Source organism: Eretmochelys imbricata, chromosome 6, assembly GCF_965152235.1.
Source record: "Eretmochelys imbricata isolate rEreImb1 chromosome 6, rEreImb1.hap1, whole genome shotgun sequence".
Classification (NCBI taxonomy): Eukaryota; Metazoa; Chordata; order Testudines; family Cheloniidae; genus Eretmochelys; species Eretmochelys imbricata.
Window position 1 is genome coordinate 8,279,617 of NC_135577.1, and position 14,810 is coordinate 8,294,426.

At 42.7% G+C, this 14,810-nt stretch overlaps 1 protein-coding gene across 1 annotated transcript in view; it reads right to left on the reverse strand.

Annotated features, from left to right (window-relative positions):
- Positions 1-1,189: 1,189 nt before the first annotated feature.
- LOC144267066 (E3 ubiquitin-protein ligase rnf213-alpha-like) overlaps positions 1,190-14,810 on the reverse strand; it is a 174,163-nt gene continuing 160,542 nt past the window's right edge. The window contains exons 69-74 of the mRNA XM_077820731.1: positions 12,729-12,924; positions 11,160-11,237; positions 8,985-9,185; positions 6,420-6,509; positions 4,568-4,728; positions 1,190-3,187 (exon numbers count right to left, since the gene is read on the reverse strand). Coding sequence (XP_077676857.1) covers positions 3,016-3,187; positions 4,568-4,728; positions 6,420-6,509; positions 8,985-9,185; positions 11,160-11,237; positions 12,729-12,924 — 898 coding nt within the window. The 3' untranslated portion in view covers positions 1,190-3,015. The remainder of the gene's footprint in view (positions 3,188-4,567; positions 4,729-6,419; positions 6,510-8,984; positions 9,186-11,159; positions 11,238-12,728; positions 12,925-14,810) is intronic.

Consider the following 14,810-nt stretch of genomic DNA (forward strand, 5'->3'; position numbering starts at 1 on the left):
TTCCTGTGTGGACATCTTTATTCCAGGCTAAGGCTGACATTCTGGTTAAGCTGACTAGGAGTTGGGTTAAGCTAAACAGAAATAAGCCACTCTGACACTGAAATGAGAGTACTCACACAGGATTTTCAACTAGTTTAACTAAACAGTATAATTAAGCCAGTGGAAGTTTGAAAGCAGACTTGGCCTGAAATCACCTTTAAAATCAATTTAGTTAAATTACTGCAAAAATTACTGGACATCTCACAGTATATCACACTGATGGAAACTGGCCTTGTTTTGGTTCAGCTTAAATGTTTTCCCAACTGGTTTAAGATGAATTGATATAAAACATATTTATATCAGTGGAAGAGCTCAGCCTTAAACTGATTTAAATTAAACTGATCCAGTTTCTTTGTGTGGGTGTAATGTGCCCTAGCGGCAGTAGATTGAACCTGTGATTATATATAGAGCTAAAAGCATGAGCCTCTCCTACGTGAGCTAAAAGACCTCTGTAGCCAAACGCAGTAGCAGGCTCATTTACCTGTCTGGTTCAACCATTGGCAGGAGGGAGACAGATGGTATCCTGTGTAACGGTGGGTTATACAGAGAAGGCTTAAAAAGTGGAACCGAGAAATCTTTGATAATTTTTTTTTCATTTAAAAATGCAGATTCATTGAACCAAGAATGGGACTGGGTTCAAAAATTTTCCTGACTCAAAAAAAAAATTTTTTTTTGAGAAAAATGTTTCAAAATTGTCAAGACATTTTGTTTGGAGATTTTCGAAATGAAAAAATTGTTTTCTGGTGCAAAATAACTTTTTGTTTCAGAATTGAAGCTGATTATACTGAAAACAAAAGGTTAAAAAGAGAAAAAATGAAATATATCAAAGCTATCACAATGAAATGTTTCAATTGACCCAAAATGGAAAAACAAGGTTTTTTTAGTTTGTGAATATTTTGGGGATTTCGTCGTCTTGTCCTGATTCAAGGTGGGGGGAAATTTTGAAAAATCTTTTGAAAATATTCACAGAATGGGCAAACGCTATTAAAAGAATTCCTAGTCCAATTCATTTCACTAGAATGAAAAGATAATTTTCTCCCAAATGCCCACACCTAAGAGTGCACACACGCGTACAGACACGGACAGGGTTCGCTTGCACATTCTCACTTTCACAAAGTCTTCAAACCTGGTAATAACTAGAAGAATGTGACACTTTCTTGTTCCATTGTTTACTGAGAGGCACAGGGAAATGTCTGCATTGAAAGCCAGGCGGAAAACGATAGCTGCAAATATTTTTTCTAACACCTAAATTTCACGTAGCTGCAAAACACTGAGCAGAGGCTCACAGATTGTAAGGCCAGAAGGGACCACTGTGATCACAGAGTCTGTGATACGGCGCATGCCATGACACTGCAAAAAGAACTGACGATTTCATCTGCTAAAGCCCAAGTAAAGAGCTAGAATACAATGGAGGGCGATTCGGACCAAGTCTGAGATAATGCACCACAGACTTTAAAAATTAGGGGCCTAATGCTCTGTTATCCATGGGGAATTCTCCTCCTCTGCTTTGCACCTTGTGTCATTCTTGCACCAAGAGAGAGCACCGTGGCTGCAAAGGACCTTTCTGATTTGGTGGTATTTTACACGCGCTTTGCTCAGGCGCAAATGACAGCGGGAAACAGCAGGACTCCAGTGGAGTTACTGCCCAGTACAAGGCCCGGCCTACACGTGGAAGTTGGGTTGGCCTGACCATGTCCGTGAGGAGTGTGATCATTTTACCAAAATGCCCTAGACTGGTGTCAGTTACCCCGTATGATAGCACCTGGCGCTTTTCATCTGCAGATGCCACAGCACTTTATGTAACAGATCAGTATCATTTCCCCCATTTTACTGATCAGAACATAGGTCTCCGGAGGGCTTGGCTACACTTGCAGCTCTAGAGCGCTTTGGGTTAAACCAGCCTTCGTACAGCGCAGCAGGGAAAGCGCCCCAGTCTGTCCACACTGACAGCTGCCAACGCACTGGCGTGGCCACATCTGCAGCCCTTGCAGCGGCATTGGGAGCAGTGCAATATGGGCAGCTATCCCAGCGTTCAAGTGGCTGCAACGTGCTTTTCAAATGGGAAGGGGGTGGAGTGTGTTGTGTGTATGTGGGGGGAGAGAGAGCGGGTTTTTGGGGTGCTGAGAGTGCATCACCATGCTGTCTTGTAAATTCAGACCCCCCTTTCCTCCCCCGCCTCTCTCACTCACTCAAAGCAAACAGTAGCTGTTCGTTTTTTTCTCGGAGCTGATAAGCAGCTGGCTGTTTGAAACGGAGCTTTGAAAGGGCCACTTCCGCATTCCTGCCGGAGTTCACAACAAAGACAAGAGAGGCCACTTCAGTTAATGGGATTATGGGAGGTTTCCGGAGGGCAGTCAGAGCGCTGTAGTAACTCCTCGTTCACACTGACGCTGCAGCGTCTCACCCAATATGCAGCAAACCGTATCCCTCTCGGGGAGGTGGAGTACCAGCAGCGCTCTAGCCAGGGAGTCAGAGCGCTCTATGTGCCTTGCCAGTGTGGACGGGGAGTGAGTTAGAGGGCTCTGGGCGGCTTTGTTGTGGTATAACGTGCAAGTGTAGCCAAGGCCTGAGTCCCATTCCCCAGCCCTAGTTACCAGGCTTCAGTGCTTCCCCTTACAGATAAATGCACTTACAGAGGTATCGCTTATTCCCCTTATCGTTAAAGCACTATGTGTTGACAAGGCTTAAGTGGCACGAGAATCATGCCCATCATTTGTAGTTCTCGGTGGGTGAAATTCACTCGCTTGCAGAGAGCAACACGCAGAGCAACACTCGCAGAGCTGGTCATGGCCATAACGTCTCCACTCAAATGCCCGGGCCTAGGCACCACTTCAATCTGATTGATTCAAGTGATGCATTGGCCTGGTGATTTGAGACTCACTTCTTAAAGAAACTCTGCTTCCTAAATCTCTGCGGATTACAGGCTGGGCGCAGTAATTGGTTTTGGTATCCACAGGAAACAATTCACGGACCCATTCACTCTTGGCTGTAGGAGCGGGCGTATGTTTTGTTGATTAGCACGGCAGTTTTCCACACTGAAATGACCTTCTTCAGCTGAAGGTCTGGGCTCACAGCGCTGGTCAGATTCATAATGTAATTTTCTTCTTTTCCCTCTTTTTCTAAATATTCTTGAAAGGTCTCCACTATCCTGTTCATAAAAGAAAACAAGATTGTAAATGTTCAGGACACTGGTTCGGAAAGGCTAAGTGCCAAGTCTGACAGGCACACCCAGTTTCTTGAGTTCTCTTTTCACACTGTTGGTCACTTCAGATGGTATAAAGTAGGGTATTTTTCTGCAGCAAGTTTTGACTTTTTGTCAAAAAATGAACCCCCCCAAATCTGAAAATGGTTTGGTTTTCAGCAACTAAAAAGTAAACATTTTCAGCTCAACACTGCTGAAAAGTGAAATGTTGATGGCTCAAATAAATGAAAAATGTCTAAAAATTTCTGGTTTTCTGAACTAAATTTTTTTGAGGAAGGCAGATGCTTTCTGAGAAAATTTACATTTAATCCAAAACTCAATTTTTCATTCAAAAAAGCCCTATGTGTAAAGTTTCTAAAGCCTCAATTAGTGAATATTCAAGAGTTGTCAGACAAGAGGTAATGTTTCCTTCCATCAATTTTTAAGCAAAACAGTGTGCTCTTAAACAGCAGTGGGTGAAATTATCCAGTACTGGAGATAATTCTGGGGAAGAAAACAAGGCATTAAAGGGTCATAAGGAATAGAAGATTCCTAAACTCCAGCCCTTACCTAAAGAATGAGATTTAATATCCCTGCTGGAATTTTTATCAACAACAACAGATGTTCTTATTATCCATAGACATGCCTAATCCATTCTTAAGTCTTACAAAATTCTCAGCCTCAATGACTTCATGTGGCAGTGAGTTCCACAAGCCATGTAAAAAACTATTCCCTATGAATTTCCTACCTTTCAGTTCCACTGAACATCCCTTTGTTCTTGTGTTATATGGGAGTGGAAGAACAGATGCCTCCTGATCTTCCTTCTCTAGACCAGTCAGTATTTTATAGACCATTATTCAATCTCTTCTATTCCTAGGTAACAACCTCAATCTGTTCAGTCTCTCTTCATAGTAGTTTCTCCGCAAACCTGATCATTCTCATTGCCCTTCTCTAAGGCCCTCTAGTTCTGCAGTATGGAAAGTCTGAGAATCTCTAGCCAAGCAGGTTATCCAATTCTAAAGACTTGGAGGTCTAGGGAAAATGACCTTTTATATGTGATATGATTTGACCGTTCCCTTTTAATACAGCATACGAGTAATATACAGGCAATTTTAAGAGGCTGGGTCTCTTCCCCTACATTTGCCTTGATCTTTTAACCTGCATGTAAAAAACAAACAACAACCAAACATACCCACAAAGGCTCTTAAATCAATAGGGAATCATATCTAAAGTGGTTTGTGCCTGCTCCAAATTAAAAGTTAAAAAAAAATTTTTTTTTTCATCTGGATCTAAATGTTTGTGCAGAGGCCCTTCCCATATTCACAGACAAGAGAAACATGTTGTTACCCCCAACTGTTTTCGTAGCTTTCCAATGTCACTGTGATCATTTCGTGCAGCTCAATGATAAAGAACTCAATATTGACAGTGGATAGCGCAGTTGTCAGCTCCTCCCTCTCCTGGGCAGCCAGCTCGTCATGGAAGCCCTTGTCTATCAGGAAGAAGGGATTCTGAAATGAGAAGCACAGTGTCAGCGGGGGCAAGTGCAGAGGTGCTGCAGGAGTGGCTGGATGCCCCATGCACAGAGCAGTTGAGGATGTGCCTAATGGAAGAGTCTCCTCATTTGGCTCAGAGCAGGTGTAGCCTGGTGACTCTCTTGCTTCTACCCTATGCATAGGGAGTGCTCCTGGGGTGGGATGGAGCAGGTGGCTCTGCACATGACCTCAGGCCAGTGCTGCAGTCCCTGTAGCCAGCAAAACTTTCATAGCTTTTATTGACTAATGTCTGTCCATCCATCTCACATTATCAATATTGATACCACAATGCATTAAACACACAATATCAACAGAACATTATATTGTAGATACATTTCTAGAAGTTACCTCGCCTGAATTGTCTGTCTTTTTATAATCCTGTTCTCTTGTGCTAAGTATCCCATAACACTTTGCAAAACTGAAGTCAGCTTTGGCATTAGAAAATAAGAAACTTGCCAAACGCAAAATACATTAATGTGCCCAGTACAAGCTGGACCAGTACCTGGAACACTAGTATCCAAAACAAAGTAAGGGAAGACACAGAACAACGAGTTAAGGAACTGACACAAGCTGATGGGCTGGATTTTTGTGACGTATAAAGCATTTTGTAACTTGTAAACCATCCTATAAATACTATTTGCTGAAATATGTAACTGGGAGCACACCTTCTGTGTAAAGTGAATTGAACAGCAGCACAAGACGGCTTCACGGAAATGGCTATATTACAAAGCCTTTCTTCCAGTAGTATGCTATTATTGTCAGTGTTGTTGTAGCCATGTTGGTCCCAGGATATTAAAGAGATGAGTGGGTGAGGTATTCTCACTGGAACAATGTATGTTGCTCAAAGAGAGACACTTTCGAGATGCACTGAGCTCTTCTTCAGGTCAGGGAAAGACCAACAGACATCTCTCTATACTCTTCCTGACTTTTAGCAATAAACCTGACCGATCTCTTGAATATACTTCATAACAAACCAAGATGTGGACAAACAATTGTCTATGCAATTTATCAACAGTATTCAGGCCATCAGGTCCCATCCAGCCCAGCCTCCTGCCAGATCTGGACCAGAGAATCTCCCCCAGAGATTCCTGCCTCTGGCACAATAACTCCTGGATGAGCTAGAGTGCAACTTTGGGAAAGGGATGACGCACCTAGATTTACAGACTCCAAGTGATGGAGCCTGACGCAGCAGAGGAGGGACTGCACAGCAAGTGAGCAGAGAACGTTGGTCATAACTAGAGCTGGTTGGGAAATGTTGGGATATTTTCCTGCACAAAAGTTTGACTTTTAATCAGAAAACAAAACAATAACTAAAATAATTGTATCTGTGGCTTGCAGCATGACATTTGACAGTGGGATGGCCCTTGGGCCAGGCAGGTGCCATTTGCTGTGATCAAGAAACTCTGTTCAGATCTGGTGGAGTTACAAGCAATTGAAAATCACCCACTTCACAGTGCAGCTGGCTGTCAGAAACATGTCCAAAAGAGGAATAGGTTTTCAGCTGGAAAGTTTTCATGTTTTACTTTTTGCAGCAAAGTCAAAATTTTCTGTGAAAAACTTCCGTTTGTCAAAAACCCAATTTTCTGATTAAAAACAATTGCACAGAAAGTTTTCAGTCTAGTCACAGCCCCATCCCAGGCACTCACTGGGGTGGGTTCCTCCATTACCTGGTTCATTTGTACAAGTAGCGCTGATCTCTTTGCTGACAGGATCTGCCACAGAGACAGGATGTGCTTCAGCCGGGTTTGTGGGACAACCTGGGATGAAACAACACAGACAGGGATTTACCCAGACCTTGGCACCCAGAAAGCCTTTACACCATTACTTAAATCCTCATCGTGGAAGTGAGCACATTCTATATTTGTTTCACAGTTACCTTGCTACTGCCAAAGTTTTAAAGAATATCAAACCACTGAGCTGGTGGGAGTCACTGGCTAAGCACCTGGAACCAGAGTTTGCTGAAGAGCAAAACCAGCTTTTGACAGCTTTTTGTAGGCACAGAGAGGATATTTTCTTTGTTTCAGTTTATTCAACTAGTTCAGTTCAATGAATAGTTCATTGAGTAGAATGGCCAAGCTCTGGTTTGAAAAGTTGGGATCCTGCTAGTTATCTTTGAAAACTCATGGCGATCAGGGGAGGTCCTGGACGACTGGAAAAAGGCTAATGTAGTAACCAGCTTTAAAAATTAGAAGGAGGAGGATCAGGGGAACTACAGGCCAGTCAGCCTCACTTCAGTCCCTGGAAAAATCATGGAGCAGGTCCTCAAGGAATCAATTCTGAAGAGGAGAGGAAAGTGATCAGGAACAGTCAGCATGGATTCACCAAGGGCAAGTCATGCCTGACTAATCTAATTGCCTTCTATGATGAGATAACTGGCTCTGTGGATGAGGGGAAAGCAGTGGATGTGTTGTTCCTTGACTTTAGCAAAGCTTCTGACACAGTCTCCCACAGTATTCTTGCCAGCAAGTTAAAGAAGTATGGGCTGGATGAATGGACTATAAGGTGGATAGAAAGCTGGCTAGATTGTCGGGCTCAACAGGTAGTGATCAATGACTCCATGTCTAGTTGGCAGCCAGTATCAAGTGGAGTGCCCCAAGGGTCGGTCCTGGGGCTGGTTTTGTTCAATATCTTCATAAATGATCTGGAGGATGGTGTGGATTGCACTCTCAGCAAATTTGCGGATGATACTAAACTAGGAGGAGTGGTAGATAGGCTGGAGGGTAGGGATAGGATACAGAGGGACCTAGACAAATTAGAGGATTGGGCCAAAAGAAATCTGATGAGGTTCAACAAGGACAAGTGCAGAGTCCTGCACTTAGGACGGAAGAACCCCATGCACCGCTACAGACTAGGGACCGAATGGCTAGGCAGCAGTTCTGCAGAAAAGGACCTAGTGGACGAGAAGCTGGATAGGAGTCAACAGTGTGCCCTTGTTGCCAAGAAGACTAATGGAATTTTGGGATGTATCAGTAGGGGCATTGCCAGCAGATCGAGGGACAGGATCGTTCCCCTCTATTCGACATTGGTGAGGCCTCCTCTGGAGTACTGTGTCCAGTTTTGGGCCCCACACTACAAGAAGGATGTGGAAAAATTGGAAAACATCCAGCAGAGGGCAACAAAAATGATTAGGGGACTGGAACACATGACTTATGAGGAGAGGCTGCAGGAACTGGGATTGTTTAGTCTGTGGAAGAGAAGAATGAGGGGGGATTTGATAGCTGCTTTCAACTACCTGAAAGGGGGTTCCAAAGAGGATGGATCCAGACTGTTCTCAGTGGTAGCAGATGACAGAACAAGGAGTAATGGTCTCAAGTTGCAGTGGGGGAGGTTTAGGTTGGATATTAGGAAAAACTTTTTCACTAGGAGGGTGGTGAAACACTGGAATACGTTACCTAGGGAGGTGGTGGAATCTCCTTCCTTAGAAGTTTTTAAGGTCAGGCTTGACAAAACCCTGGCTGGGGTGATTTAGTTGGTGATTGGTCCTGCTTTGAGCAGGGGGTTGGACTAGATGACCTTCTGAGGTCCCTTCCAACCCTGTTATTCTATGATTCTATGGTACCTGGCAGGCATTTTCAGAAACTGTGCCCATGTGGATTATTCATTAGTATTATTTATTTGTATAGCAATAGTGTCAAAAGACACCGGTCACCATGTGCTGGGATGTAACAAAGAGACAATGCATGTCTGCAAACGAATGCAAGGTAATCTTTTCAGAAGTGTCTAAATGATTTGGGAGCCTCCCATTCTGACCTGGGGCTATGGAGGAGCTGAAGAACCTGGGGAGGTAGGAGTCAGCTGAATTCCTGCAGATTGTTTCAGTTTAATCAAGTCGGCATTTTCTGACAGAAAAATCTACTCTACTCTAGAATTTATACATGAGAGTTGGTCAGAGAATGGGTTTTCTTCCACAGAACATTTCAATGAAATGTTTTGTGGAAAATTTCAACCTTTCCTTAGAAACCTGAAAATTGATGTTTTTGTTTCCATTTTTGGGGGAAACTCAAAAGTTTTCATTTTTCTTTTTTGATGGAACGTTGAAATTTTCCATAGAAAGCAAAAATATTCATTTAGTCAAAACCACAATTTTTTGCTCAAACAATAGTTTTGGAAAGAAACTGTATTCTATATTCATATATTCAGAATGTATAGTAGAAAGCATGAAAAGAAAGAATATTTATTATAAAGAGCTTCGTTTTCATTGCTGTGAATTCAAACCAAAGTTAATCTCTTACTGGTAAGTCTCTGAACTGCTTTGCATTAGCCTCCATCTTCAGGTCATTTCTGACATACTCAGTCAGGAGCCGCTCTGGGTCCCCTCCAGTCACGGCCAGGAACTCCGCAGCCACTTTCAGGGTGGAGAGTGCTCTGGAAATGTCGTTCACTGAACTGGCCTCTTCCATAATGCGTTTCATTAGACTCACGCTCAGGGGTTCCTATGGATAGCAACAGGAGATGAAAGGCTGTCTGTAGGATTTCCACATCCAATTTCCATTACAATCAATAGCATCCAAATCCCCTAAGCAACTTTGAAAAACTCAGCCTTAAGTGTTTCCACACTGGCCTTATATGATCTATGGGATTGTATACGATGTGTGAAGAACCTATGAGGAATTTTGTTAGAGATGCCATATATAAGACAAATGAATATTAAATTAATAGATTCTACGGCCAGAAGTGACTGCTGTGATGGTCTACTGAGTCTGACCTCCTGTGTAACACAAGCCACAGAACTTCCCCAAAATAATTTCTGTTTGAAGTGCAGGTCTTTTAGAAAAGCATCCAATCTTGATTTAAAAATTGGTAGTGAGAGTGAATCCACCACAGCCCTCAGTAAATTATTCCAATGGCTAATTACTCTCACTGTTAAAAATGTTACTTCATTTCCTGTCTAACTTCAACTTCCAGCCACAAGATCACAGTTTACCTTTGTCTACTAGATTGAAAAGCCCTTTATGATCAAGTATTTGTTCCCCATGTTGGTACTTAGACTGTGATCAAGTCACCTCATCGTTAAGATGTGTTAATAATGCCGTGTTAATAATACACAAACACTTTCATGACGTATTTTATCTCATTCTGATAGTTAAGATTGTAAAGTTAGATGACCCTCTACGCAAAACTCCTATAGAATGTAAGTGCTATACGTTTGATGATTTTGCTATATAATTCAAGTGAGAATTCTATTCCTGCTTGGCATTCTAGGGGAAGGTGACAAAAACCATAGAAAGGATAGGAGTACTTGTGGCACCTTAGAGACTAACAAATTTATTTGAGCATAAGCTTTCGTGAGCTACAGCTCACTTCATCGGATGCATTCAGTTGAAAAAGGATATAATTCTCTATGAAACTGGAAAGATTTAGAGACCAGTTTCTATGGAATCACACTACAGAGACCTTTGGTTTCATCAGTACTAAATTCTATGGGACTTTACCAGAAGGGAACATGGGTATTGCCAGATGGGATCAATGCCAGGTCCGTCTAGTACAGTCACCTGTCTCTGACAACACGCAATACCAGATGCCACAGAGGAAGGCATAGGAAATGCCCTCCCGCCCCAGATGGAAAATAATCTGCCCCCATGCTAGACCCCATCTGATCTCTGATAGTAAGAGACCGGCTCACATCCTATAGTGGGAGGTTTACAAAATTTTTGTCGTCAGTAATTATTGCTAACTGTGGATATTTCTGTGATCTACAGAAATGTCCAATCATTTCTGGAATCTTGCTAACTTCTTGGCCTCAGTGACTTCTTGTGGCAATGAGTTCCACAGAATAGCCACATATTGTGTGGAAAAGTATGTCCTTTGATCAGTTTTAAATTTGCCACCTTTTAATTTAATTGAAAATCCTGTTTTTCCTGTGTCATGAGACAGGGAGAACAAATGGCCCCCAAGACACCCTTCTCTAAATAATTATTTTATAATGGGAATTCTTTCAAAATGTGTTTGAACCAATAATGAGAGCATTACATCAGCGTAATTCAGGAGTAAAATCAGGGCAGTCAATGGAATAAAACTGTTGTGTAGCTGGCATACGAGGGAAGAGAACCAGCCCCCCTGACTCCAAGTGGCCAAGGAACTGTACAAAAATGTGCTTTTTGGTGGCTAAAGCTAGACCTTGATGGGTCACTTGGCTCATCATGGGCCTGATCCTGGCCTACTCTACGGCTGCTTTGTGCTGCTCCAATATCTCAAGCTGAGCACTCAAATCCTGGAGGCACCCAGAAATGACTGGAGTGTTTAGAGAATGGTGCCCTTAATGGGCGAGTGGACATACTGTAGGTTTGGGATATTTACTCAACCTTCTGACCCTAAAGTGGCTATGAAAGCTATTTACAGTGGGGGAAAGAGAGAGGATTATCTGAGTCTGAAGCTGCGGGAAAACCCAGGGTTGTTTTTGATCTCACCTGGCGCAGTTGTTCTTTAACGTTATCTTTCGTGGAGTGCAGAGTCTTCACATTGTTCAGCGTAATGGACGGAGTTGTCTGAAAATGAAAATGTTAGTGATTAATAACTGGTTTATGAAGTACAGCATTGTTCAGTACAGAAAAAAACCTGAAGCACACTCCAAGGGTTAAAGCATAATTTTCAAAATGCACCTAAGGGATTTAGGAGCCTACAGCCCATTTTGAAAAGTGTCTTAGGCTCTTAAGGCTGGATTTTTAAAAGTGCCCAATGTGATTTTAAAAAATCATCTATTGAAATCAATGGGAGTTCAGGCTAAAGTGTTCAGAATTGCCTAAGTGATTTTGGAATGTAAATACCATTTTTAAAGATGATTTAGTCACTTGGGTGCCCAAATCCCATTGTTTTGCAGTGGGACTTAGGCATCTAACCTGCTCAGGTGCTTTTGAAAATTCCAATAGGCCCCTAGATGCCTAAATAATTTCAAAAAAGGAGGAGTCCGGTGGCACCTTAAAGACTAACAGATTTATTTGGGCATAAGCTTTCGTGGGTAAAAAATCTAAAGAAAAACCTTGCATCTGAAGAAGTGGGTTTTTTACCCACGAAAGCTTATGCCCAAATAAATCTGTCTTTAAGATGCCACTGGACTACTCGTTGTTTCCGTGGATACAGACTAACACAGCTACCCCTCTGATAAATAATTTAAAAAATCTGGCCCCTAGGAGCCCAAGTCTCATTGCAAGTCAATGGGATTTAGACTCCTAAGCAGACCTGGGAGGGAAATGGTTTTGCTATCCTGAGAGAATTTGAGAGTTCAAAAACTTCTCTCTTCCAAATTGATATGGGAACTCAAAATCTTGAAAATTTTCACAAACAGAAAAATGTTTTGGTTTGGGTCAATTGAAGTGTTTTGTTTTGATAATTTCAAAAATGTTTAATTTTGATTTTGACTTTTTACTTTTATTTTTAAAATTTAAACTAATAAATAACTATAATTTCAAAATACACAATTGTTTCAAACCAGAAATCAAATGAGGAAACGAGAGGTTTTGATATTTTCAAAACATTTCTCCAATTTTCTTTTTTATTTAAACGAACAATTTGTCAAAATCAGCATGTTCCCATGGGAAGTTTTGGTCCTGATGAATTGGCATTTTCCAACAACAACAAAACTGTGTCAACAAATTCCCAACCAGCTCTGCTCCTATGTCCCTTGTGAAAATGGGTCCTAGGCTCCTAAGTCACTTAGGCACGTTTGAACATTTTAACCTAAGTCTAAACACAGTGGGGCTGATTTGCCAATGCACTACCCCCAATTTACACCAGTGTAACCCCACTGCAATCAATGGAGCTAAACAGGTGTAAATCTGGAAAAGGCCATATTGGATCAGGTCTTTCACCGGTCATCACCATTCTACCTGTGCATTCTGAATTGTTTGTGGTTTGCACCCATTTTGTTCAGGTGTGAATGACTCCACACAGGTCATTCACAGCAAGCACCGAGAGTAAAATCCTGGCTGCACTGAAGTCTATGGCAAAGCGCCGCCTCCATGATTTCATCCTGAACTCACCTGGGCTTTCACGACGGGCTTCCCGCTGATGAATCGGTGAATCGCTTGCCCCTGCAGAGTCAGAAAGTTATAGTGGGTGGTCTTGGTTCCATCTTCCTCGAGCACATACTGGAAGTTCAACAGCGCCATGGTGATCAAGTCACTCTCAGTAACACTTAACACAGAGGCGTGCTTCACCTCTTCCGCTGAAACAGACCTGGAGAAAAGGGAAGAATAACATGAGGGGTCTTCTTCTTTACTGCCAAAAAAAATCTAAGATGGAACAAGCCCTGGTGGGCCATTTAGCACATCTCTCCAGCCTTACGCTCAGTTGCCAACTCTTGGGAGTCTCATGCTATTAGTGGTTCCAGCTCCTGGAGTCATGGGAGAAAAGCAACTCCCATTTTAAAAAAAGGCACGTTTCCCACCCTGGTAGCTGCAGGGAAAAGCTTGAAATCTTGACCCTGAGAGGCAAATAAAAGCACCTCCATCTTTATTATTGTTGACCCTTTGACCCAAGAAATTAGCCAGCATTTAGGGCCTTGTGGGATTGTTTCCATTAAGAGGAGAAATGGATGATACAGGTCAGGTATTTCTTTGGTGCAACCCTATTTATTTACAGAATGCACATGAAGTCCTGGTTCCCTGAACACAGCAGAAACATACAAGCAGGAGGCAGGTCCCTGGCTCACCATTTCCAAGTCTGGAGGCTCTCTGTCTCTGCCATGTCTCTGGGCCATGCTCACCACCACTTGTCTCGTTTTCTGCTGGATTTTTTTCCCTGTCTTTCTTCTTCTCACACATACACACAGTGTGAGAAACAATCCACTAGCCTTTTACATTTGCAGTCAGTCTCAGGGAAACCCCTCATCCAACATGTCTTACTCTCTGATTGGCCTTGCCATGTGGCTTAGTGCCTGGGGTGGTGTCTTCTATTGTTTCCATGTATCATTATACACCGGGGTAGTAAACCGCTCCTTCCATTCAGCCTGAAATAAAGGTGCTCCCTACAGTCATCAGCTTTAAGGAAGTGTGTGATTGTCTGTAGATCAAAGATCTGCTTGATGGCACCTTCTAACATAGCATATTTTTAAAAAATCTTGTGACTTTTGAGGAATCTTGTGATTTCAGGGGAGTGGACTCATGTTCTTTTTCATGCTTAGCAGAGCTGCTGACAGTGAGCCAAACGCTACTCTCCGTCACATCAGCGCAATAGCTCCACGGGAGTCAGTGGAGGAAGAGCCCAAAGCTGCTCTTAATGATGCGCTGCTAGGCTGATTTTCTTGCCACGTACGGAAACAGCGCTGGCTGGCTGTGTCGCTTGCTGAGTGAAAAAAGCCCTTGGCTTGTATTAATACCTGTACACAGAGAAAATCACCGGTACTAAAGGGCTCTTTAATCTAGCAGGGAACAAAAACCAATGGCTAGAAGCTGAAGCCTGAGAAATTCAAATTGGAAATAAGGCACCACCTGTTGACAGTGAAGGTGACTAACCCTGGGATAAACTGCCAAGGGAAGTGGGGGATTTTCCATCCCTTGGTGGCTTCCAATCCAGATGGGATGCCTTTCTGAAAGATACTTTAGCCAAACACAAATTGTTGGTCTTAGAGCTTGTAACTGGCTGATACTAATGGCCTGTGCTATACAGGAATTCAGACTAGATGATCCAAGAGTCCTTTCTGTCTTTAAACTCTGAACATGAATCTTTGCGATGTTTACCCTGACAGCACAACACCCTGTCAGCTTGGCCAACCCCACACATGCTGGGCTCCAACAATCATGCAGCTGGCTTAAGATTTAAAGACTATTATATTCTGAGGCATTTCTATTCACCTCCTGGAGTTGGCAGACTTGGGGACCACATTTCCAGGCTTTTCCCCACAGCCACAAAGGCCAGAAATGGACAGGGAAGCTGAGACTGGCAGTAAAACAGGGTGAGTTGGCAGCACAGTCATCCAGAGAGATGAGACAAGGGGAAAGCAAAGAGAGACTATGCAATCTCCAGCACTGAGCACCTTCATTGTGTGAGCTAAAGGATCAAAGGTCAGCTTTACAACAGTCTTTGGGCACCTACAGATGCAGATAATAAGAAGTAATAACCTC